At 46.1% G+C, this 23947-nt stretch overlaps 1 protein-coding gene across 1 annotated transcript; it reads right to left on the minus strand.

Moving 5' to 3' along the window:
- Positions 1-8625: 8625 nt before the first annotated feature.
- LOC129707525 (protein-tyrosine kinase 6-like) lies at positions 8626-23069 on the minus strand. Its single transcript, XM_055652640.1, has 6 exons — positions 21852-23069; positions 19307-19475; positions 16821-16979; positions 14960-15141; positions 10175-10328; positions 8626-9225 (listed from the first exon to the last, which is right to left on the minus strand). The coding sequence occupies exons 1-6, from the start codon at positions 22041-22043 to the stop codon at positions 9041-9043; spliced, it is 1041 nt and encodes a 346-aa protein (XP_055508615.1). The 5' UTR covers positions 22044-23069; the 3' UTR covers positions 8626-9040.
- Between the last annotated feature and the right edge of the window lie 878 nt (positions 23070-23947).

Here is a 23947-nt window from a genome sequence, read left to right on the forward strand (position 1 = left end):
GGGGAAGATGACAAGTACGTTTTGGGTCGAGACCCTTCTTCAGGCTGAGGGTCGGGGGAAAGGGAAACGAGAGTGAGAGAAAGAGATACAGATGAATGAAAGAGATGCAGAAAAAGTAACTTCACTGTGGCCTTGGTGTAAAACGGATAGCAGACAATGAGACTAAACAAGACGGCTATGAAGATGTACAACAACTTGGGTAGAGGAGGGATGGAGAGAGAGGCGATGCAAGGGTCACCTTGAAATTAGAGAAATCAATATTCATACGACTGTGTTTTGATCTGCCCAAGTGAAATATGAGGTGGTGTAAAGCAATTATTATTACACGGCATTAGTGTACAGCCACACTTTGTTGTTTGTCGAACGGAGCAAGTGATGTTTTATCTAGAAGGATGAGTTTCGAAGGATGAGAGGGAATCTCATTGAAACATATAAGATTATTAAGGGTTTGGACACGCTAGAGGCAGGAAACATGTTCCCGATGTTGGGGGAGTCCAGAACCGCAGTTTAAGAATAAGGGGTAAGCCATTTAGAACGGAGACGAGGAAACACCTTTTCACACAGAGAGTGGTGAGTCTGTGGAATTCTCTGCCTCAGAGGGCAGTGGAGGCGGGTTCTCTGGATGCTTTCAAGAGAGAGCTAGATAGGGCTCTTAAAAATAGCGGAGTCAGGGGATGTGGGGAGAAGGCAGGAATGGGGTACTGATTGGGGATGATCAGCCACGATCACATTGAATGGCGGTGCTGGCTCGAAGGGCCAAATGGCCTACTCCTGCACCTATTGCCTATTGTTCACCAGCGGGTTCTGCTGCCAACTAGGGAGGAATAAAATGTGAAAGAAATGTCAAGCATGTGTTATTGAGGCCGCCCTTGTGCAGAACATTGGGTTAGGTTTTTGTCCCAGCTGGTGTGGTAAACATTACCTGTGCGCATGCCTCCAGCCCTGTTTACATTGAACTCGGAGATGGGGAGAGAGGAAGGGAGGGGGAGAGAGAGAGAAAACTAGAATTTTCCTTCTCTAGGCTGTTGCAGCAAGCAGCCTGTCTAGTTTAATCCAATCACAGGAGCCTTGACCCCATGGAAACCCACTGACCTTTCCCCCAGATGGAGTGATAAACCAGAGCAGGATTAAAACCAGTCGCACTCGGCTACTCCTGCACATATTGTCTATTGTCTAGATCATAGAAAAAAGTACAGCACAGGAACAGGCCCTTCAGCCCACAATGTGTATGCTGAACGGTCAAAGTATACCAATGTAATCTAGCCTCATCTGCCTGCACATAGTCCCCACCCTTCTGTTGTCCCTGCTGATCCATGTGCCTATCTAAAGGCTTCTTAAACACCACCAAGGGCGGCACGGTGGCTCAGCGGGTAGAGCTGCTGCCTTGCAGCGCCGGAGACCCGGGTTCGATCCCGACCACGGGTGCTGTCTGTACGGAGTTTGTACGTTCTGCCCGAGACCCACGTGGGTCACCTCCCCCACCCAAGTCTTCGGTTTCCTCCCACACTCCAAAGACGTGTACACAGGTTTGTAGGTTAATTAGCTAGGTCCTAAGTGTAAATTGTCGTGTGTGTGTGTGCGTGTGTGCGTGTGTGTGTGTGTGTGTGTGTGTGATCATGGCTGTGTGTGTGTGATCATGGCTGTGTGTGTGTGTGTGTGTGTGATCATGGCTGTGTGTGTGTGTGTGTTAGTTAGTTAGTGTTAATGTGCGGGGATCGCTGGCCGGTACGGACCCGGTGGGCCGAAGGGCCTGTTTCCGCGCTGTATCTCTAAACTAAACCCAACTATTGTATCTGTAGTCTCCCCCACTAAACGGAACAATGAAATTCTTACTCGCAACAGCACACGAGGGATGTAAACACAATACTCAGTGGATGTCGTATTAAGCAACAAGGAGTTTAATACATTTAAAGAAAAATAATATGGTGCAAAGACAAAACAAGTCCCCAGCACAGTCAAAGCAGTTTGGCGTTTGCAGATTAGTTGGACTTTGAAGTGTCCTATAGCCTGATAACCAGTTGTAGGGCAGGAACATAGAACATTTCACCCAGAGAGTTGTGAATTTGTGGAATTCCCTGCCACCAAGGGCAATGGAGGCCAAGTCACTGGATGGGTTTAAGGGAGAGTTAGATAGAGCTCTAGGGGCTAGTGGAGTCAAAGGATATGGGGAGAAGGCAGGCAGGGGTTATTGGTTGTGGACGATCAGCCGTGATCACGATGAATGGCGGTGCTGGCTCGAAGGGCCGAATGGCCTCCTCCTGCACCTATTTTCTATGTTTCCGAAATAGGTGCAGGAGTAGGCAGTTCGGCCCTTCGAGCCAGCACCGCCATTCAATGTGATCATGGCTGATCATCCCCAATCAGTATTCCCCATACCCCTTGATTCCGTTAGCCCTAAGAGCTCTGTCTAACTCTCTCTTGAAAACATCCAGTGAATTGGCCTCCACTGCCTTCTGTGGCGTAGAATTCCACTGTCTCTGAACCTGGTGGTCACAGATTTCAGGCTCCTGTACCTTCTCCCTGATGGCAGGAGTGGAACGCGAGCGTGGGCAGGGTGGTGTGGGTCTCTGATGATGCTGCCTGCCTTTATGAGGCAGCCACTCCTGCAGGTCCCTTCACCGGTGGGGAGGTCAGTGGCCACGATGGGCCGAGTGGCGTTGTGGACTCTGGATTTTTTTTTTTTATTTTTTTTAATATTTTTTATTTTATTAGAAGTAAGTACAGTCATATGGCACCAAAGTGCCTAATATATATTTTCATAATACATTTTATGTACAACTTTCTTTTTTTTTTTTTTTGTTACCTTGAAAAAAGATGAGAATAAGAAAAAGAAGTTAGATAGTAAAGGATAGAAAGATGTGAAATATATAGTGTGTGAAGAAAGAAAACGAGTAAATGAAGAAAGTTGAGAGAGAAAATAGAGAAAAGAAAATAAAATAAAAAAGAAAAGGAGATCATTATTTATAATCTTGACCAAAACCCTCGTCCAGTCCTGAAACAGTTATTTTTTACAATTGTGTTGCACCATATGATTCCAAAAAAACGACGAATGGAGACCAACTCGTTATGAATTGGTCTGATTTATCCATTAGGAGGAATCGCATTTCCTCAATATGAGCGGTGTCCAACATACTTGCAATCCACATTTAAGACTCTTGATTCTTAATAATAATAATAATAATAATAACTTTATTTGTTAAGCACCTTAAAAACAACCAAAGCTGACCAAAGTGCTGTACAGAAAAAAGAAAACAAGCAAGACATCATAAAACAGGCAGAACAACAGAACATATAACTAACACGAGGCGCATAAATTACATACAAAAATCCAAACAATAAATTAAAAAAAAACATAAAACACGAGTACGAACAACGCAGCAAAACCAAGCAAATAAAGTTAATAAACAATTCAACACCTCACTGGTCTACAAAGGCCATGGAGAATAGATATGTCTTCAGGAGTGACTTAAAAACAGCTAGAGAAGGGGCCTGTTTAACGTGCAGAGGCAATTCATTCCATTCATTCAATTCTTAACCACCTTCAATTGTCACACAGTTAGTTGCCTCACACATGGCTGCAGGGAGCTGACATCCACCACCGGCCAGCCAGTTGCTCAGCCCTGTCTCCACAGCCTGACAGCTGAGGGCTGCCAAACATACCTCCGAGCGTCTGCATTGGCAGAACTACACATGCGGGCGAGGATTATACATGTCAAGATCACCCTGACCCCTATGTTATGGCTGGAAATACACAACAAATAATAATTAATGGAGGGGGGATCTTATAGAAACGTACAACATTATTAAGGGGTTGGACAGGCTAGATGCAGGAAGATTGTTCCCGATGTTAGGGAAGTCCGGAACAAGGGGTCACAGTTTAAGGATATGGGGGAAGTCTTTTAGGACCGAGATGAGAATTTTTTTTTCCACACAGAGAGTGATGAATCTGTGGAATTCTCTGCCACAGAAAGTAGTTGAGGCCACAGTTCATTGGCTATATTTAAGAGGGAGTTAGATGTGGCCCTTGTGGCTAAAAGGATCAGGGGGTATGGAGAGAAGGCAGGTACAGGATACTGAGTTGGATGATCAGCCATTGATCATATTAAATGGCGGTGCAGGCTCGAAGGGGCGAATGGCCTCCTCCTGCACCTATTTTCTATGTTTCTATGTTTCTAATATTCTATCATACAAGGTATAGGTGTAATCAGCCATAATCCTATTATTAAGACTAGAGCATAGAACGGTACAACACAAGAACAGGCCCTTCGGCCCACAATGTTTGTGCCGTACATGATGTCAAGTTTGTTTAGTTTAGAGATACAGCGCGGAAACAGGCCCTTCGGCCCATCGGGTCTGCGTCGTCTAGCGATCCCAGCATACTAACACACACACACACACACACACACACACACACACACACACACACACACACACACACACACACACACACACACACACACACACACACACACACACACACACACACACACACACACACACACACACACACACACACACACACACACACACACACACACACAAGCCACACACACAACCTACAAACCTGCGCTTCTCTGGAGTGTGGGAGGAAACCGAAGATCTTGGAGAGATCCCACGCAGGTCACGGGGAGAACGTACAAACTCCGTACAGACAGCACCCGTAGTCAGGATCGAACCCGGGTCTCTGGCTCTGCGTTCGCTGTAAGGCAGCGACTCTACCGCTGCCCCCACCGCGCAGTTAAACTGATCTCGTCTGCCTGCATGTGATCCATATCCCTCTATTCCCTCCACGTCCATGCGCCTGTCTAAAAGCCCCGTTAACACCACTCTCGTATCTGCCACCACCACCACCCCTGGCAGCGCGTTCCAGGCACCCACCACCCTCTGTGCAAAAAAAACCCACTTGCCCTGCATATCCCCATTAAACCTTCCTCCTCTCCCCTCATAGTTACTCCCTCTAGTGTTGGAGGGGGGGGAGGGGTAAAATGTTTTGACTGTCTACCCTATCTGTGCCTCTCATCGGCCTCTTTGAATTGTCCCTGGTGTGTAGGATGTGGATGGGCAGCATGGTCTCGCTGGGCCGAAGGGCCTGTTTCCCTGTTGTATCTCTAAACTAAGAAGGCAACTGGTATCGGTTTTAGCAAGGCTTTTGACAATTATACATAATCATTAACTTTAGTTCATTTATTCGAAATCCATTTTACCCGTGAAATATCTAATAGTTTGAGTAGAGATACCTTAAAATAGACAAGGATTTAGCAGCTCGAGAGAGAGGAGAAAATTGGCAGGTTTTGCCTGTACATCGGAAAATGTGGATGATCCACTTAAATAGCTTCTTGCACCACACACTGTGTCAATGTCACATGGCCCTTTGATCAAACTCGCCATTGTTAGTAACCTAGTAACACCACCATTTTCTGCTTCAGTAAGCATGATTTTGGAAATATTAAAAAAACGACAGTGGATGACTAAGTGGAAAAAGCAAACATCTATTTGGAGAACATTTACGGTGAGAGTGGGAATGTTTCATGGAGGCTAGGGCAAGGGGGACCCGTTGGGTCCCTGTCACACATGAGGCCTGGTCTCCCCAACGCAACCTGTAATGTCTGCTGTCAGACCCTGTTGTGACTAGAAACATAGAAACATAGACAATAGGCGCAGGAGTAGGCCATTCAGCCCTTCGAGCCTGCACCGCCATTCAATATGATCATGGCTGATCATCCTACTCAGTATCCTGTACCTGCTTTCTCTCCATACCCCCTGATCCCTTTAGCCACAAGGGCCACATCTAACTCCCTCTTAAATATAGCCAATGAACCATGGCCTCAACTACCTTCTATGGCAGAGTATTCCAGAGATTCACCACTCTCTGTGTGAAAAAAAAAATTTTTCTCATCTCGGTCCTAAAAGATTTCCCCCTTATCCTTAAACTGTGTGTGTGACCCCTTGTTCTGGACTTCCCCAACATCAGGAACAATCTCCCTGCATCTAGCCTGTCCAACCCCTTAAGAATTTTGTAAGTTTCTACAAGATCCCCCCTCAATCTTCTAAATTCTAGCGAGTACAAGCCGAGTCTATCCAGTCTTTCTTCATATGAAAGTCCTGCCATCCCAGGAATCAGTCTGGTGAACCTTCTCTGTACTGCCTCTATGTCTAGTACAATCAATACACATCCGACACCGACGGCATCGTGTAAGAAGAGGTTATTTTCAACAACTAACTGAAACTTCTAGAAGGTCACTTAACCTCAGTCACGAGGCACGGGCACATTCGCCAGCTTCTGCTCTTGGCCTCAAGGGGGCGCTGGCATTTACATTACATTTATATTCCACACTCACCCGTTCCCTCAACACAATATTCCACCACTCACCCGTTCCCCAACACAATATTCCACCACAATATTCCACCACTCACCTGTTCCCCCAACACAATATTCCACCACTCACCCGTTCCCCCAACACAATATTCCACCACTCACCCGTTCCCTCAACACAATATTCCACCACTCACCTGTTCCCCCAACACAATATTCCACCACTCACCCATTCCCTCAACACAATATTCCACCACTCACCCATAGCCCCAACACAATATTCCACCACTCACCCGTTCCCCCAACACAATATTCCACCACTCACCTGTTCCCCCAACACAATATTCCACCACTCACCCATTCCCTCAACACAATATTCCACCACTCACCTGTTCTCCCAACACAATATTCCACCACTCACCCGTTCCCCCAACACAATATTCCACCACTCACCTGTTCCCCCAACACAATATTCCACCACTCACCCGTTCCCCCACATGCGCAGGCGCGGCTCATTTCCCCTCATCCCCAGCACTCTTCATCCTCTCCCTTCTTTCCCCTCTCCTCCTCCCCTCCCCCACTCCCTCACCTCTCCCTCCCTCTCCTTTCCCCTACCCTCAGTCACTCACACCCTCCCTCCATAACCCCTCTCCCCTCCCGACCCCCCCTCAGAGAGGGCGATGGCCTGGGGTGGTGATGGAGGCAGATATGATAGTGACATCCAGGAGGCTTCTGGATAGGCACGTGGAAGTGCAGGGATATGGACCATGGACCAGGCAGAGGAGATCAGTTTAACTTGTTTCACGTTTGCCATGAACATTGTGGGCCAAAGGACCTGTTCCTGTGCTGTATTGTTCTATGTATAGGAAGGAACTGCAGAAGCTGGTTTACACTGAAGGTAGACACAAACTGCTGGAGTATTTCAGCGGGACAGGAAGCGTCTCTAGAGGAAATGAAGAGGTGACTGTTCAGGTTTCTTTAGTTTAGTTTAGAAATACAGCGCAAAACAAGCCCCTCGGCCCATCAAGTCCACACCGACCAGCGATCCCCGCATGACCTATAACCTCCTGAGTACCTCACAACATATGTATATGTAAAGTTCATGAGCTCTAGGAGCAATATTAGGCCATTCGGCCCATAGTCTACCCTCCTATCCCCATTCTCCTGCCTTCTCCCCATAACCCCTGACACCCGTATTAATCAAGAGTTGTCTCACCCATTTGTGATAAATGTCAGTCACAAGAAGCTACCATAGCGCACTCTTTTGTTTTCTGTATAAAAATTCAAAAATTCTGGAACGAAATATTTGAAATCTTCACAAAATTATTTAAAATAAAACTTGTACCAAAAGCAGAATGGATCATTTTTGGAATATCGGAAGGTAACCCCGAATTAAACGTGTTTCAAAAGAACTTACTTAACTACGGGCTAATAGTGGGGAAAAAAAGCTTATACTCAAATTTTCGAAAAATGCTCCAATGCCAACAATAAAAATGTGGAAGGTACACAAAAAAGCTGGAGAAACTCAGCGGGTGCAGCAGCATCTATGGAGCGAAGGAAATAGGCAACGTTTCGGGCCGAAACCCTTCTTCAGATTGTTCGGGGGCGGGGACAAGAAAGGAAAAAGGAGGAGCCCGAAGGCTGGGGGATGGGAGAGATACAGCAGGGAACTGAGGAAGGGGAGGAGAGACTAGGGACTATAGAAACTTACAAAATTCTGTAAGGGGATGCACAGGCTAGATGGAGGAAGAGGTGCTGTTCCTCCAATTTCGGTGCTGCTCGCTGTGGCCATGGAGGAGACCCAGGACAGAGAGGTCGGAGACGGAGTGGGAGGGGGAGTTGAGTGCTGAGCCACCGGGAGGTCAGCTTGGTTATTGCGGCCCGAGCGGAGGTGTTCGGCGAAACGATCGCCCAACCTCCGCTTGGTCTCACCGATATAGATCAGCTGACATCTAGAGCAGCGGACGCAATAGATGAGGTTGGAGGAGATGCAGGTAAACCTCTGTCGCACCTGGAACAATTGCTTGGGTCCTTGAACGGAGTCGAGGGGGGAGGGAAAGGGACAAGTGTTGCATTTCTTGCGGTTGCAAGGGAAAGTGCCCGGGGAGGGGGTGGTACGAGAGGGAAGGGAAGAATTGACAAGGGAGTTAAAATGTGGATTTCAAACCTGTTCGAAACACTACACTTGGAAGAGATGAGACTCCTCCTAGCAGGCAAAGCAGACCACGTCCAAAAGACGTGGTCTGCATTTACGGAACTATTACAAGCATAGGTGCAATAGTAATTTAAAATATAAATGGTACCAGGATCTGGTAACGGGGGGTATAAAATATATATTTTTTTAAAACACGGTTGGTATATCCTTTTTGCGGAGTTTTGTGTTACAATAGAGCGATTGTTTTTCCTTTTTTTTTCTTTTCTTTCTAGGGTCTTATTTCCTTTCTTTACTTCCTTCTCTAACTCCTTCCCTAAGGGGTTCTCTTCTCCCAACACTTTCCTGCACCTTCACGATTCTTGCTCACTTCCCTTACTTCTTTTATTTCTACTTTTTTTAAAGCTCGAAAAACGAATTGGTACAACAAAATGTAATAAGATATATCTGATGTGTATTACTGTAATTTACTGTACTTCTAATTTTTTTTTAAATTAAAAAATTGACATTTTATGACATTTTCTGTTTTATTTAGGATTTCCAGCATCAACAGTTTTCTTTTTAATTGTTCTGGTTTAATATAAATGCATGATGTTGAAGGCTGACAGCGTCTTCACTAACGTCGCAAATGACGGGCGCTGGGCTGCTGCACACTCCCAGCAACTCAGCATCACTTGGTGCAGTGTGTTTGGACATCCGTCCGGGCACGGCATCCGGTAGCCACGAGAAACCACCCTCACCACCTCCTGGTTGGCCATTCCTGCATCGGAACCATTGATAGCGTCACAGAGTCACAATAGACAATAGACAATAGGTGCAGGCCCGGCCCTTCGAGCCAGCACCGCCATTCAATGTGATCATGGCTGATCATCCCCAATCAGTACCCCGTTCCTGCCTTCTCCCCATATCCCCTGACTCCGCTATCTTTAAGAGCCCTATCTAGCTCTCTCTTGAAAGTATCCAGAGAACCGGCCTCCACCACCCTCTGAGGCAGAGAATTCCACAAACTCACAACTCTCTGTGTGAAAAAGTGTTTCCTCATCTCCGTTCTAAATGGCTTACTCCTTATTCTTAAACTGTGGCCCCTGGTTCTGGACTCCCCCAACATCGGGAACATGTTTCCTGCCTCTAGTGTGTCCAAACCCTTAACAATCTTACATGTTTCAATGAGATCCTCCTCTTATCCTTCTAAACTCCAGAGTGTACAAGCCCAGCTGCTCAATTCCACACAGCGTGGAAACAGGCCCTTCAGCCCAACCTTGCCCAACATGCCCCATCTCCACTAGTTCCCCCCTGCCTCTGTTTGTTCCACCCAGTAACTGATGCTGTCCTGGCCTGGATGTCTACTGTTGAATGCATCAGTGCATTCCTATCCATATGCCTGTTCAAATGTATTTTAAATGTTATGATAGTACCTTCCTCAAATACCTACCCTGGCAGCTCATTCCATATTCCCACCACCCTCTGCAGAGACTAGTGCGTTCGGCCGAACGCACTATGGGAACTCCACTCGCTCCCCCCTGCAGGACCTATACACCAGGAGCCAGCAAACATAATGGGGGACCCCTACCCCCCCCAGCAACGGACTCTTCTATTCTGTTGTTCTGTTGTTCTGCACTATCCCGCAGGCATTGCCACTTTCATGTCACTGTACATCTTGTATGTGTGTGTGGCAAATAAAGTTGAATTAACGAAGTTCCATGACTTACCTGGATAAGGAGTTTTTCCATAAGTGATGACTTCATAAAGGAGGATGCCAAACGACCAGACGTCGGACTTCACGGAGAAATAACCAAACTCTATAGCTTCTGGGGCCGTCCATTTGTAGGGGATTGCAGTCGACAGTGAAACGTATGTCCCATCCTGGATGTGACAGAAATGACAACATTGCATATGAACAAGGCACAGAGTGCTGGAGTAACTCAGCGGGTCAGGCAGCATCTCTGGAGAACATGGGACATGGGCAGGTGATGCTTTGGGTCGAAGGTGGACACAGACTACTGGAGTAACTCAGCGGGACAGCATCTCTGGAGGGAAGGAATTGGTTCATATGCGGTCGGGTCAAGAGTGACAGGTGGATAGAGGTGAGGGGGATTGAAAACAAGGGAAGTGTATATGGTCCCAACATAAAATCTGTTGTAATAATTAGGATACGTTAAGCATGCAGGTACAGCAGACAGTGAAGAAAGCGAATGGCATTTGCCGTTCATAATAGAGTTGAGTACAGGAGCAAAGAGGTCCTTCTGCAGTTGTACAGGGCCCTAGTGAGACTACACCTGGAGTATTGTGTGCAGTTTTGGTCTCCAAATTTGAGGGAGGACATTCTTGCTATTGAGGGAGTGCAGCGTAGGTTCACCAGGTTAATTCCCGGGATGGCGGGACTGTCATATGTTAATAGAATGGAGCGGCTGGGCTTGTACACTCTGGAATTCAGAAGGTTAAAAGGGGTCTTATTGAAACATATAAGATTATTAAGTGATTGGACACGCTAGAGGCAGGAAACATGTTCCCGATGTTATGGGAGTCCAGAACCAGGGGCCACAGTTTAAGAATAAGGGGTAAGTCATTTAGAACAGAGATGGGGAAAAACTTTTGTGAGTCTGTGGAATTCTCTGCCTCAGAGGGCAGTGGAGGCAGTCTGAAGAAGGGTTTTGGTCCGAAACATCGCTTATTTCCTTCGCTCCACAGATGCTGCTGCACCCGCTGAGTTTCTCCAGCATTTTTGTGTACCCCCAGTGGAGGCAGGTTCTCTGGATGCTTTCAAGAGAGAGCTAGATAGGGCTCTTAAAGATAGTGGAGTCAGGGGATATGGGGAGAAGGCAGGAACTGATTGTGGATGATCAGCCATGACCCCACGGAATGGCGGTGCTGGCTCGAAGGGCCGAATGGCCTACTCCTGCACCTATTGTCTATGGTTAAGATCCGAGTTTAGTTTAGTTTAGTTTCTTGTTTTTTTTTTGTTTTTTTTTTTTAAATTATTAAAAAATAATATTTCCACTACAATAAAACAAGCCAGAACCCACCACCATAAATACAATACAAACATATATCCATAATAAACTATTATACAATTATGATACAATCCTTATGGAGGATACATTCAACACCCTGCGGAGCCCAGCGGTCCCGGAACTCCCTCAGGGTGCCCACAGACAGGGCGTATTCCCTTTCTAATCCCACCCGGGCACAGACGTAACCCCGGAAAAGGGGCAGGCAGCTGGCTCAGGTAGAGCCCTCCGCCGTCTGGCGCCATGACTCGCGGATGGCCAGCTTGGCCAGGCCCAGGAGCAACCCAACCAGGACATCTTCAGCCCTACCCTCTCCCCTACGCACAGGGTGTCCAAAGATGAGGATGGTGGGTGGAAAATGCAGCCAGAAGGCAAGGAGCGGCCCCTTTAGATATTCAAACAGTGGCTGCAGCCTCACGCACTCCATGTACACGTGGTACACAGACTCTTCCAGCCCGCAACAGTGGCAGGCGGCTGGCGAGTGTGTGAACCGCGAGTTTAGTTTCTTGTTGTCAGGTGTAGCGAGGTGCAGAGTAAATATTCTGTCTGAGCGCCACAGTCAAAGAAAAGACTATATGTGATTACAATCAAGCTGCCCACAGATAAAGGGTAAATCATTTAGTCTAATATAAAGTCTGATTAAAGATGGTTGAAAGGTCACCAATGGGATCGACCGGTGTGAGGGTAGATTTAAGAGAGCATAGTTAGAAATGCTGCTGTTGAAATGAAGATTGCAAAGAGTGCAACCACTATAATGGATGATCGCAGATCCAATGGATGGAAGAGTTTGCGGTTTACAGTGATTCACCCCGATTGTTTTGCTAGTGCTGCCCCTCTGTGGTCATGCTAGGGACGGCAGCTCTGTGCCCAAGGTGTGGCCATCTCGGACCTTGATGGTCTCACTAAGGCAGGGTTTAGTTTAGTTTAGAGCTACAGCGCGGGAACAGGCGCTTCGGCCCATCGAGTCCACGCCGACCAGCGACCCCCGCACACCAACACTATCCTACACACACAAGGGACAATTTACACTAGATGCCAAGTATACAGACCCAAGCCAAATGGGTTGAGTGTGTATAGTGTAATTATGCAACCTGTATGTCTTTGGAGTGCGAGAGGAAACTGAAGATCTCGGAAAAAACCCACACAGGTCACGGTGAGAACGTACAAACTCCGCGTAGACAGCACCCGTAGTTGGGATCGAACTCGGGTCTCTGGTGCTGTAAGGCAGCAACTCTACTGCTGCGCCACCATACTGCCCTAAAAAGTGGGTAGTTTGCCTAAAACTGGAGAATTCAATGTTCCTACTGCTGGGGTTGTAAGCTGCCCAAGCCGGATATGACCAGAGGAGGGTCTCGACCCGAAACGTCACCTATTCCTTTTCTCCTGAGATGCTGCCTGACCCTATGAGTTACTCCAGCTTTTTTTTTAATGTATTTATTTAAACTATTTATTATTTGTTGTTGTTTTTTTGCAGTGGCTGCAATGTTTGCCATGTCCACGTTCGGCTGCTCCCAGCTCACTCTCCCAATGCCATTTAGTGCTTAGTTTTAGTGTGGCACGGTGGCATAGCGGTAGAGTTGCTGCCTCACAGCGCCACAGATCTGCGTTCGATCCTGACTTCGACTGCTGTCTGTGCGGAGTTTGCATGCTCTCCCTATGACTGCGTGGGTTTTCTCCGGGTGCCCTGATTTTCTCCCACACTCCAAAAACGTGCAGGTTTGTAGGTTAATTGGCTTTGGTAAATTGTAAATTGTCCCTAGTGGGTGGTGCTGTAATAGTGTACGGGGTGATCGCTGGTCGGCACGGACTCGGTGGGCTGAAGGGCCTGTTTTCCCGCTGTATCTCTTTAGTCTAAAGTCCCACAGCATGGTGGACCAGCACGCGAAGAGCCGCCATTCACCACCATCTAATTACTAGAAATGCCATTAACTCCTGTATACAAAGCAAGGAGTAGGATGTTCCAGTCAATCAATCTTATAAAACCCCATGCCTGGAGATGCATCTTTAAGGACGGCTCTAACGACAGCAAGCCAGTCTGATTCCAGTTTTTGCTAAAACATGATACAACCACCAGATGGTGATGCTGTTCCAAGGTCCTTTATCTGAAACCTAGCTCTGCCGAATGGTATGAAGCGCTGGAGTAACTCAACGGGTCAGGCAGCATCTCTGGAGAACATGGATAGGCAACGCTCCGGTCTGCCCTCCAGTCTTTGACATTTCCACCCGAGGATAATTATTCCATCTGCTGGTTCCTGACCCAAAACGTCACCTCTCCACGTTCTCCACAGATACTGCCTGACCCGCTGAGTAAAGGGGCCTGTCCCACTTTCACGACCTCTGCCGAGTTTGCCCTTGACTCCTACTCGCAGCATGGTCGTCACGAGGTCGTAGGTAGGTCGTAGCAGGTCGTGATGCTAGTCGTAGGTACTCGTGGGTCGGGGCGTTTTTCTAGCCTGATGAAAAATGTCCACGAGTAAAAAAGGTTGTGAATTAGGTCGTGAAAGTGGGACAGGGCCTTTACTCTGGTGCTTTGTGAAACGTCACCCATTCCTTGTATCCAGAGATGCTGCCTGACCCGCTGAGTTACTCCAGCACTTTGTGTCCTGTTTTGTAAACCAGCATCAACAGTTCCTTGTTTCTACATTCTAACTGTTTTTCCTCTCGATGCCTCTCATCATTTGATATAGTTTTAACTTTGCCCTCTAGTACTTGGCATTCTCACCCTTGTGGAAAGGTTCTGACTGTCTACCCTATCTGCATCTCTCATTATTCCCCGTGGGGTGAGTGGCGCAGCGGTAGTGTTGCTATCTCCTAGCACCTGAGGCCCAGGTTCATGCCTGACTACAGGTGCTGTCTGTACAAAGTTTGTATGTTCTCTCTGTGACCACGTGGTTTTATTTTTAGTTTAGAGATACACCGGGTCCGCGCCGGCCAGCGATCCCCGCACATTAACACTATCCCACACCCACTAGGGACAATTTTTACATTTACCAAGCCAATTAACCTACAAACCTGCATGTCTTTGGAGTGTGGGAGGAAACCGAAGATCTCGGAGAAAACCCAGGTAGGTCACGGGGAGAACGTGCAAACTCCATACAGACAGCACCCGTAGTCGGGATCGAACCTGGGTCTCCGGCGCTGCATTCGCTGTAAGGCAGGAACTCTGCCGTTGCACCACCGCCACTGTTTTCTCCGGGTTCTTCAGTTTCCTCCCACACTCCAAAGACGTACGTACAGGTTTGTGTTTTTGTTAGTTGTAAATTGTCCCTAGTGTGTAGGATAGTGCTAGTGTACGGGGTGATCTTTCCGCGCTGTATCTCTAAAGTCTAAAGTCTAAAGTCTAACCTCTGGTCTTCCAGAGAAAATTATCCAAATCTGTCTAACGTCTCCCTGTCGCTGGCACATCCTAATCCAGGCATTATTCTGGCAATGATATGAAGGACAATGGTCTTTTTTGATAGGGAATGAAAATCAACTTTACTGTACCCGGATAATTCTGGCTAATCCAAAATCTGCAATCTTACAACTGTGATTCTCCCCAACCAGGATATTCCTCGCGGCCAAGTCCCGATGGATGTAGTTTTGCGATTCCAGATACTCCATCCCTTTGGCCACCTGGACCGTCATGTCCAGCAAACACTCCAGGTTCAAATACGATCCTTCGTTGCCTGAGAGAACACACACTTTGCCATAAGCATTGATGCTTCATGTCACAGGGTCATCCAGCATAGAAATAGTATCACGCAGCACTGAAAGAGGCCCTTCGGCCCATCATGTCCATGCTGACCATCAAAGACGCCCACCTGAATACAAAAACACAAAGTGTGGAGTTTGCACGTTCTCCCCGTGACCCCGTGGGTTTCCTCCGGGTGCTCCGGTTTCCTCCCACACCCCATTGACTTGCAAGGCCCTCTGTAAATTGGCGCTGGTATGTAGGGAGTGGATGAGTGGATTCTACTCTCTAGAATTTAGAAGATTGAGAGGGGATCTTATAGAAACTTACAAAATTCTTAAGGAGTTGGACAGGCTAGATGCAGGAAGATTGTTCCCGATGTTAGGGAAGTCCAGGACAAGGGGTCACAGCTCAAGGATAAGGGGGAAATCCTTTAAAACCGAGATGAGAAGAACTTTTTCACACAGAGAGTGGTGAATCTCTGGAACTCTCTGCCACAGGGGCTAGTTGAGGCCAGTTCATTCGCTATATTTAAGAGGGAGTTAGATGTGGCCCTTGTGGCTAAAGGGATCAGGGGGTATGGAGAGAAGGCAGGTACGGGATACTGAGTTGGATGATCAGCCATGATCATATTGAATGGCGGTGCAGGCTCAAAGGGCCGAATGGCCTACTCCTGCACTTAATTTCTATGTTTCTATGTTTCTATGAGGATAACATAGAACTAGTGTGTACGGGTGATCGATGGTCGGCGTGGACTCGAAGGGCCGAAGGTAGAGACAAGGAACTGCAGATGCCGGCTTATAACAAAGATAGACAGAAAGTGCTGGAGTAACTCAACAGGTCAGGCATTTCGGGTCGGGGCCCTTCTCCAGTTTGAACCTTATCCATATTCTCCAGACAAAATGTGTAGGAAAGAACTGCAGATGCTGGTTTAAATTGAAGAAAGACACAAAATGCTGGAGTAACTGAGGAAGGGTCTCGACCCGAAACATCACCCATTCCTTCTCTCCAGAGATGCTGCCCGTCCCGCTGACTTACTCCAGCACTTTGTGTCCAGGTTGTAGGTTGCGAATTAATTTCAATCTGTCAGGTGCCTGTCACCAAATATCTTCTCGTTAACAAGTAAACAGTAATAAAATTGCAAAATAATTAATTCTAAATGGTAAATGGTTGTGTGATTAAAGGGCCTGTCCCACTTGGCGATTTTTTGGCGACTGCCCGAGTCATATTAGTGTCGCCAATAGATTTTGAACATTTCAAAATCCAGCGGGGAGACAAAAAATGTTGCAATAGACAATAGACAATAGGTGCAGGAGTAGGCCATTCGGCCCTTCAAGCCAGCACCGCCATTCAACGTGATCATGGCTGATCATCCACAATCAGTACGCCGTTCCGTTTGGTCGTCACTCCGCGAGTTTTTCGGTGACCTGATACATCAGTCAATGATGCGGGCAGTCGCCGAAAAAATCGCCATGGGAGAGGCCCTTGACTGAGTCTGACGAGGGGTCCCGAACTGAAATGTAACCCGTCCTTTTTCTCCAGAGATGCTGCCTGACCCACAGAGTTACTCCAGCACTTTGTGTCATCTCTTCAAGAGGCTGAAGGACCTCTTTCCGCACTTCATCCCCAGACTAAAGGAAACTAAAGGAAAAGTAACAAGGATGTCAACTCAACTTCGTAGATAATTCAGCAGGCTGCCATATTCCATCAGCTCGGTCACAATGTAGAACGGATCAGAGGTCGTGCACGTTGCGTAGAGAGACATGAGGTGCGGGTGCTGCAGCCTCTTCATGATCTGCGTCTCCATCTGGAAGTCTCTCTCCGTCATTAAATCTAGGGTAGAAAACGCGTGACATCGTCACGAACGGAAAAATGAACGAAAACAGAAAGTGGCGGAAAATCCAAAAAAGAAAATGCCGGAAAAACCTCCGTGTGTCGGGGAAAAAAACGCTTCAGGTCTAAGGCTTGATGTTTACTGAACCTGACATTCTAACATCGAGCGTGGACATGACCAAGATTAAACTATCTCCAAGCATGTTTATCCTACCCCTCACAATCCTTCGTATAACTTAGCACGGCACGGTGGCGCTGCGTTGTAGTTGCTGCCTTTTGACCCCGACTACGGGTGCTGTCTGTGCGGAGTTTGCACGTTCTCCCTATGACGGTGTGGGATTTCTCCGGGTGCTCCGGTTTCCTCCCACATTCCGGGTTTTGTAGGCCAATCGGCTTTTGTAAATTGTCCCTAGAGTGTCGGATAGAACTAATGTGTGGTGTGATGGTAGGTTGGTACGGACTCGATGGGCCGAAGGGCCTGTTTCCATGCTGTATCACTGAACTAAACTAAACTACACAAAGTGTTCAAGAAGGAATGGAAAATCGAAGGTAGACAAAAATGCTGGAGAAACTCAGCGGGTGAGGTAGCATCTATGGAGCGAAGGAATAGGCAACGTTAGAGGCAACGCCCATGACCAGCGAGTAGTAGGGAGCTGTATCGTAGAGAATAAAACACTTCTCGGGCACATAACTTGTGTCCGCTTGGTTTGTGGCTGGACTCCTGCGAGTTCCCGCTACAAGGTTTGATCAATTTCCCTTCTGGGATGAATAAAGTTCTATCGTATGGTATGGTATGGTAGACTTTGACTGGCAATGAACAATATATTTACTACACTTGTTTGATCCAAGAGACAAGAAAAGGGATTCACTCGAAATCTATTTTTGGCTGGCACGGACAAAATTGATTGAACTGTTTCTAAATCAATATTTTCTATTCTTTGTGGCATTTTGGTAAAGGTTTCACGATATAATTTAAGATATAATTACTTCATAATCTAGAAATATAGATGTCTGATTCATAGAAACATAGAAACATAGAAATTAGGTGCAGGAGTAGGCCATTCGGCCCTTCGAGCCTGCACCGCCATTCAATATGATCATGGCTGATCATCCAACTCAGTATCCTGTACCTGCCTTCTCTCCATACCCTCTGATCCCCTTGGCCACAAGGGCCACATCTAACTCCCTCTTAAATATAGCCAATGAACTGGCCTCATCTACCCTCTGTGGCAGAGAGTTCCAGAGATTCACTACTCTCTGTGTGAAAAAATTCAGTAGATTCAATCCTTGTGATTGAGGCAGTGCACCGTAGGTTCACGAGATTGATCCCTGGGATGGCGGGACTGTCATATGAGGAAAGATTGAAAAGACTAGGCTTGTATTCACTGGAGTTTAGAAGAATGAGGGGGATATCTTATAGAAACATATAAAATTGTAAAAGGATTGGACAAGCTAGATGCAGGAAAAATGTTACCAATGTTGGGCGAGTCCAGAACCAGGGGCCAAAGTCTTAGAATAAAGGGGAGGCCATTTAAGACTGAGGTGAGAATTTTTTTTTTCGCCCAGGGAGTTGTGAATTTGTGGAATGCCCTGTCACAAAGGGCAGTGGAGACCAAGTCACTGGATGGATTTAAGAGAGAGTTAGATAGAGCTCTAGGGGCTAGTGGAGTCAAGGGATATGGGGAGAAGGCAGGCACGGGTTATTGATTGGGGATGACCAGCCATGATCACAATGAATGGCGGTGCTGGCTCGAAGGGCCGAATGGCCTTCTCCTGCACCTATTGTCTATTGTCAAATGAATTAATAAGTTGAAAGGGTTCCATGTTACAGAAACTTCAAGTGCTGTACCACCCAAGGGGCTGGAATTACTCAGCAGATCAGGCAGCATCTGTGGAGGGAATGGATAGATTATACGGAAACATAGAAACATAGACAATTGGTGCAGGATAGGCCATTCGGCCCTTCAAGCCAGCACCACCATTCAATATGATCATGGCTGGTCATCCAAAATCAGTAGGTAGACAAAAATGCTGGAGTAACTCAGCGGGTAAGGCAGCATCTATGGATCGAAGGAAATAGGCTAAGTTTCGGGTCGAAACCTTCCCCATATGTCTTGATTCCGTTAGCCCTAAAAGCTAAATGTAACTCTCTCTTGAAAACATCCAATGAATTGGCCTCCACTGCCCTCTGTGGCAGGGAATTCCACAGATTCACAACTCTCTTGGAATTTTGGGTAGGGAGTCTTCTTGTACCATTCTTGTCTCAAAGACACTCCCTAACGTTAGGATTTCTGTTCTGCCACGCCTCACCTCCAGTGCAGCCTTACCGACTTCGACCATCTTGATGGCCACTTGAACCGTATCGTTCCAATATCCGGCGTAAACTTTTCCAAAATGTCCAGATCCCAACTTTTCTGTTAAGGTGAACTCTGATCTGGGACGTTCCCAGTTGTCCACCGTCAAGTGGAACAAATCTCTTATATTTGGTCGATGTTGCTTTAAGTACAAAATAAAAAAACACATACGGAAAATGACCTTAAATGACCATTAAATAATAGCAAGCATTGGTTGTAATCTTCAATTTCATACTGAATATAGATACAAAATACTGGAGTTACTCAGCAGGACAGGCGGCATCTCTGGAGAGAAGGAATGGGTGTCGTTTCGGGTTGAGACTGAACAGTCTGAAGAAGGGTCTCGACCCGAAACGTCACCCCATTCCTTCTCTCCAGAGATGCTGCCTGTCCCGCTGAGTAACTCCAGCATTGTGTGTCTACCTGTGATTTAAACCAGCATCTGCAGTTATTCCCTACTTCAATTTCATACAAATTGGTTTTTACCAGACTTATTCACGAGCTACATCAGATATTTGCTACTGGTGCTTTTACTAAATGAACACTTTATGCGTGCATGTTAAGTTATTTTTCGATCTTTTTATTGCAAATCTTGTTCGAGCAAAAAGAAAAATGAAGACCATGGCCAAAAAAAATCATCCATTAGAATTAAACGTACATGGAAGGCAGCCCTGAGCTATCTGCCTCCCAAAAGAGCCTACTTAATTACGGTTTAATAATGGGGGAAAAAAACTCATACTTAAATTCTGGAAAAACCAACAATAAATATGTGGATTTCAAATATGTCCGAAATGCTACACCTGGAAGATGCGAGATTCCTTCTAGCAGGCAAACCAGAACATTTCCAAAAGATTTGGTCTCCATTTATCGACTTACTACAAGTATAAGGTGCAACAGAATTCTGAAAGGTTTCAGGACCTGGTGAGGGGTGAGGACAAATACGAAGTTGGTATATCCCTTTCATCTCTTTTTTTAAACTTTTAATATATCTTCTGTGTCCTTCTTCTCTTTTTCTTTTTTTGTGGCTTAATTATTTTTCGAATTTTTTGTGTCTAAGGATCTCTTTTGATCACTCTTTACACACTTACTATTCTCTTTACTTTCCTGCTTTTTAAAGTTTAAAATATGAAGTGGTACAGGAATTTGAATGATGTTATTTTTGGCTTATATTATTGTAATGTACACTACTTCTAATAAATAAAATTCATTAAAATAAAGAATGAAACGCTCTTATAGAAATTAATTTTGATTGGAAAATATTCACAAACATTTAATTTAAAGAACAGTCGAAACAAGGAACTGCAGATTCTGGTTTACAAAAAAAGTGCCAGAGTAACTCAGCGGTTCAAGCAGCAACTCTGGAGAACATGGATCGGTGACGTTTCGGGTTGGGACCTTTCTTTAGATTGATTGATCTGTCTGTTGGTTTTCTGTTCAATTTTTAAAAAAGATCATCAGATCATAAGTGTTTACGAAGGAACTGCAGATGCTGGAAAATCGAACGTAGACAAAAATGCTGGAGAAACTCAGCGGGACAGGCAGCATCTCTGGAGAGAAGGAATGGCGACGTTTTACGGATCAAGACCCTTCAGTTTGAAGTGCCTGTCCCACTGAGTTACTCCAGCATTTTGTGTATACCTATCATTCCTTGCCTTTCAACACAAGAGCCCTAGTGAGACCACACCTGGAGTATTGTGTGCAGTTTTGGTCCCCTAATTTGAGGAAAGACATTCTTGCCATTGAGGGAGTGCAGCGTAGGTTTACAAGATTAATTCCTGGGATGGCGGGACTGTCATATGCTGAGAGAATGGAGCGGCTGGGCTTGTACACTCTGGAGTTTATAAGGATGAGAGGTTATCTCATTGAAACATATAAGATTGTTAAAGGCTTGGACACGTTAGAGGCAGGAAACATGTTCCCGATATTGGGTGGGTCCAGAACCAGGGGCCATAGTTTAAGAATAAGGAGTAAGCCATTTAGAACGGAGACGAGGAAACACTTTTTCTCACAGAGAGTTGTGAGTCTGTGGAATTCTCTGCCTCAGAGGGCAGTGGAGTCCGGTTCTCTGGATGCTTTCAAGAGAGAGCTGGATAGGGCTCTTAAAGATAGCGGAGTCAGGGGATATGGGGAGAAGGCAGGAACGGGGTACTGATTGGGGATGATCACATTGAATGCCGGTGCTGGCTCGAAGGGCCGAATGGCCTACTCCTGCACCCATTGTCTATTGTCTATAAGATATCTAGTTTTTGATGTCTTCAGCACTGAACTGCTGCCAGATCAAGACTACTTGTTCCAAAAAGATTTGAAAGTCGCCAACAGTTTCATCTGTAGCCTCCTTTTGCTCTGGTATTTTATTTAATTCACATGTTTAATCAATAATGTTTTATTATTAATGTTTATAATGTATTATAATGCGGGCGGAGCACCAAGGCAAATTCCTTGTATGTGAATTCTTGGCCAATAAACGCATTCATTCATTCATTCATAATCTTGCAATTATTTACTTAAACTAACTTACTTGTTGACAAGGTATAGATAATTGGAGACCAGGTCGTAGACAATTCATCTTGTAGTATTCCACCAGTTCCTTCAGGCTAGAAAACTGTGTGACGACATTGAGGTGATACTGCCCAGCATCGTTTTGGACGATACGATAGTGTCTTACTGCGGTTCCGTCTAGTACTGAAGAGATAGAGAGATGAAGGCACATGGCTAAGATTCTGGCCGGGTAATTTTTTTTTCTTCCTCAACTTGCATTGAGTATAGAAGTTGGGATGTAATGTTAAAATTGTACAAGGCATTGGTGAGGCCAATTCTGGAGTATGGTGTACAATTTTGGTCGCCTAATTATAGGAAGGATGTCAACAAAATAGAGAGAGTACAGAGGAGATTTACTAGAATGTTGCCTGGGTTTCAGCAACTAAGTTACAGAGAAAGATTGAACAAGTTAGGGCTTTATTCTTTGGAGCGCAGAAGGTTAAGGGGGGACTTGATAGAGGTTTTTAAAATGATGAGAGGGATAGACAGAGTTGACATGGAAAAGCTTTTCCCACTGAGAGTAGGGAAGATTCAAACAAGGGGACATGACATGAGAATTAAGGGACTGAAGTTTAGGGGTAACATGAGGGGGAACTTCTTTACTCAGAGGGTGGTGGCTGTGTGGAATGAGCTTCCAGTGAAGGTGGTGGAGGCAGGTTGGTTTTTATCATTTAAAAATAAATTGGATAGTTATATGGATGGGAAGGGAATGGAGGATTATGGTCTGAGCGCAGGTATATGGGACTAGGGGAGATTATGTGTTCGGCACGGACTAGAAGGGTCGAGATGGCCTGTTTCCGTGCTGTAATTGTTATATGGTTATATTATATTATATGGTTAACTCATCAAGAACGGTGAAGAGATTTGTTTTGCCTGCTAACCATTCATATAAAGCTATAAGCCACGGTGGCGCAGCGGTAGAGTTGCTGCCTCACAGCGCTTACAGCGCCGGAGACCACGGGTTCGATCCCGACCACGGGCGCTGTCTGTACGGAGTTTGCACGTTCTCCCCGTGACCCGCGTGGGTTTTCTCCGACACCTTCGGTTTCCTCCCCCACTCCAAAGACGTGCAGGTTTGTAGATGAATTGGCCTGGTACAAATGTAAATTGTCCCTTGGTGTGTGTAGGATAGTGTTAGCGGTCGGTGCGGACTCGATGGGCCGAAGGGCCTGTTTCCGCGCTGTATCTCTAAACTAAACTAAACTAAACTATACATGAATACAATCAAGTCAAACGCAAGTGCAATAGATAGAGCAAAGGGGAAGAAACAGAATATAGATTGGTAGAACGATACCATCAGAACTCTCAGCCTTCTCGATCATGGGGAAAAAAGAACTGAAAATGTTAATTGTGGTTGGTCCTAGTACAAGAAGACAAATATAATTCTAACCACAAACCGCCTGGACTCACAGCTTTGCCTGCCGTTGCAAGAGAGTTATGGTACTTACTAATGTTCATTCACTACTGCATGCATTTAAATTCAGCATAAAATAGATACAATGGTGATAGAATCATACGGCTCAGAAACAGGACCATCCGCCTTCACATGCATCTTGATGAAGATGCCCATCTATGCTTGTCCTGTTTGGTTCACATCCCTCCAAACCTTTTCTGTCCATCACGCCAATTATGTATCCAATTAGCTAGTTCTACCTGGTTCCTTTACTGTAGAGATACAACACAGAAATAGGCCCTTCGGCCCATCAAGCCCGTGCCGACCAGCGATCACCCTGCCCTATCACTAACACTATCCTACACACTAGGGACAGTTTTACAGCTTACCGAAGCCACTTAACCTAAAACCCTGTACGTCTTTGGAGTGTGGGAGGAAACCGGAGCACCCGGAGAAAATCCACACAGTCACAGGGGGAAGGTACGTACAGACAGCAGCCGTGGTCAGGATCGAACCCGGGCCTCTGGCGCTCCGCTCCAGTTTCCTCCCACACTCCAAAGACGTGCAGGTTTGTAGGTTAGTTGGCTTCTGAAAATTGTAAATTGTCCCTCGTGGGTGGGGAAGTGCTAGTGTACGTGTCGATCGCCTGTCGGCACGGACTCAGTAGGCCAAAGGGCCCTGTT

Source organism: Leucoraja erinacea, chromosome 21, assembly GCF_028641065.1.
Source record: "Leucoraja erinacea ecotype New England chromosome 21, Leri_hhj_1, whole genome shotgun sequence".
Classification (NCBI taxonomy): Eukaryota; Metazoa; Chordata; class Chondrichthyes; order Rajiformes; family Rajidae; genus Leucoraja; species Leucoraja erinaceus.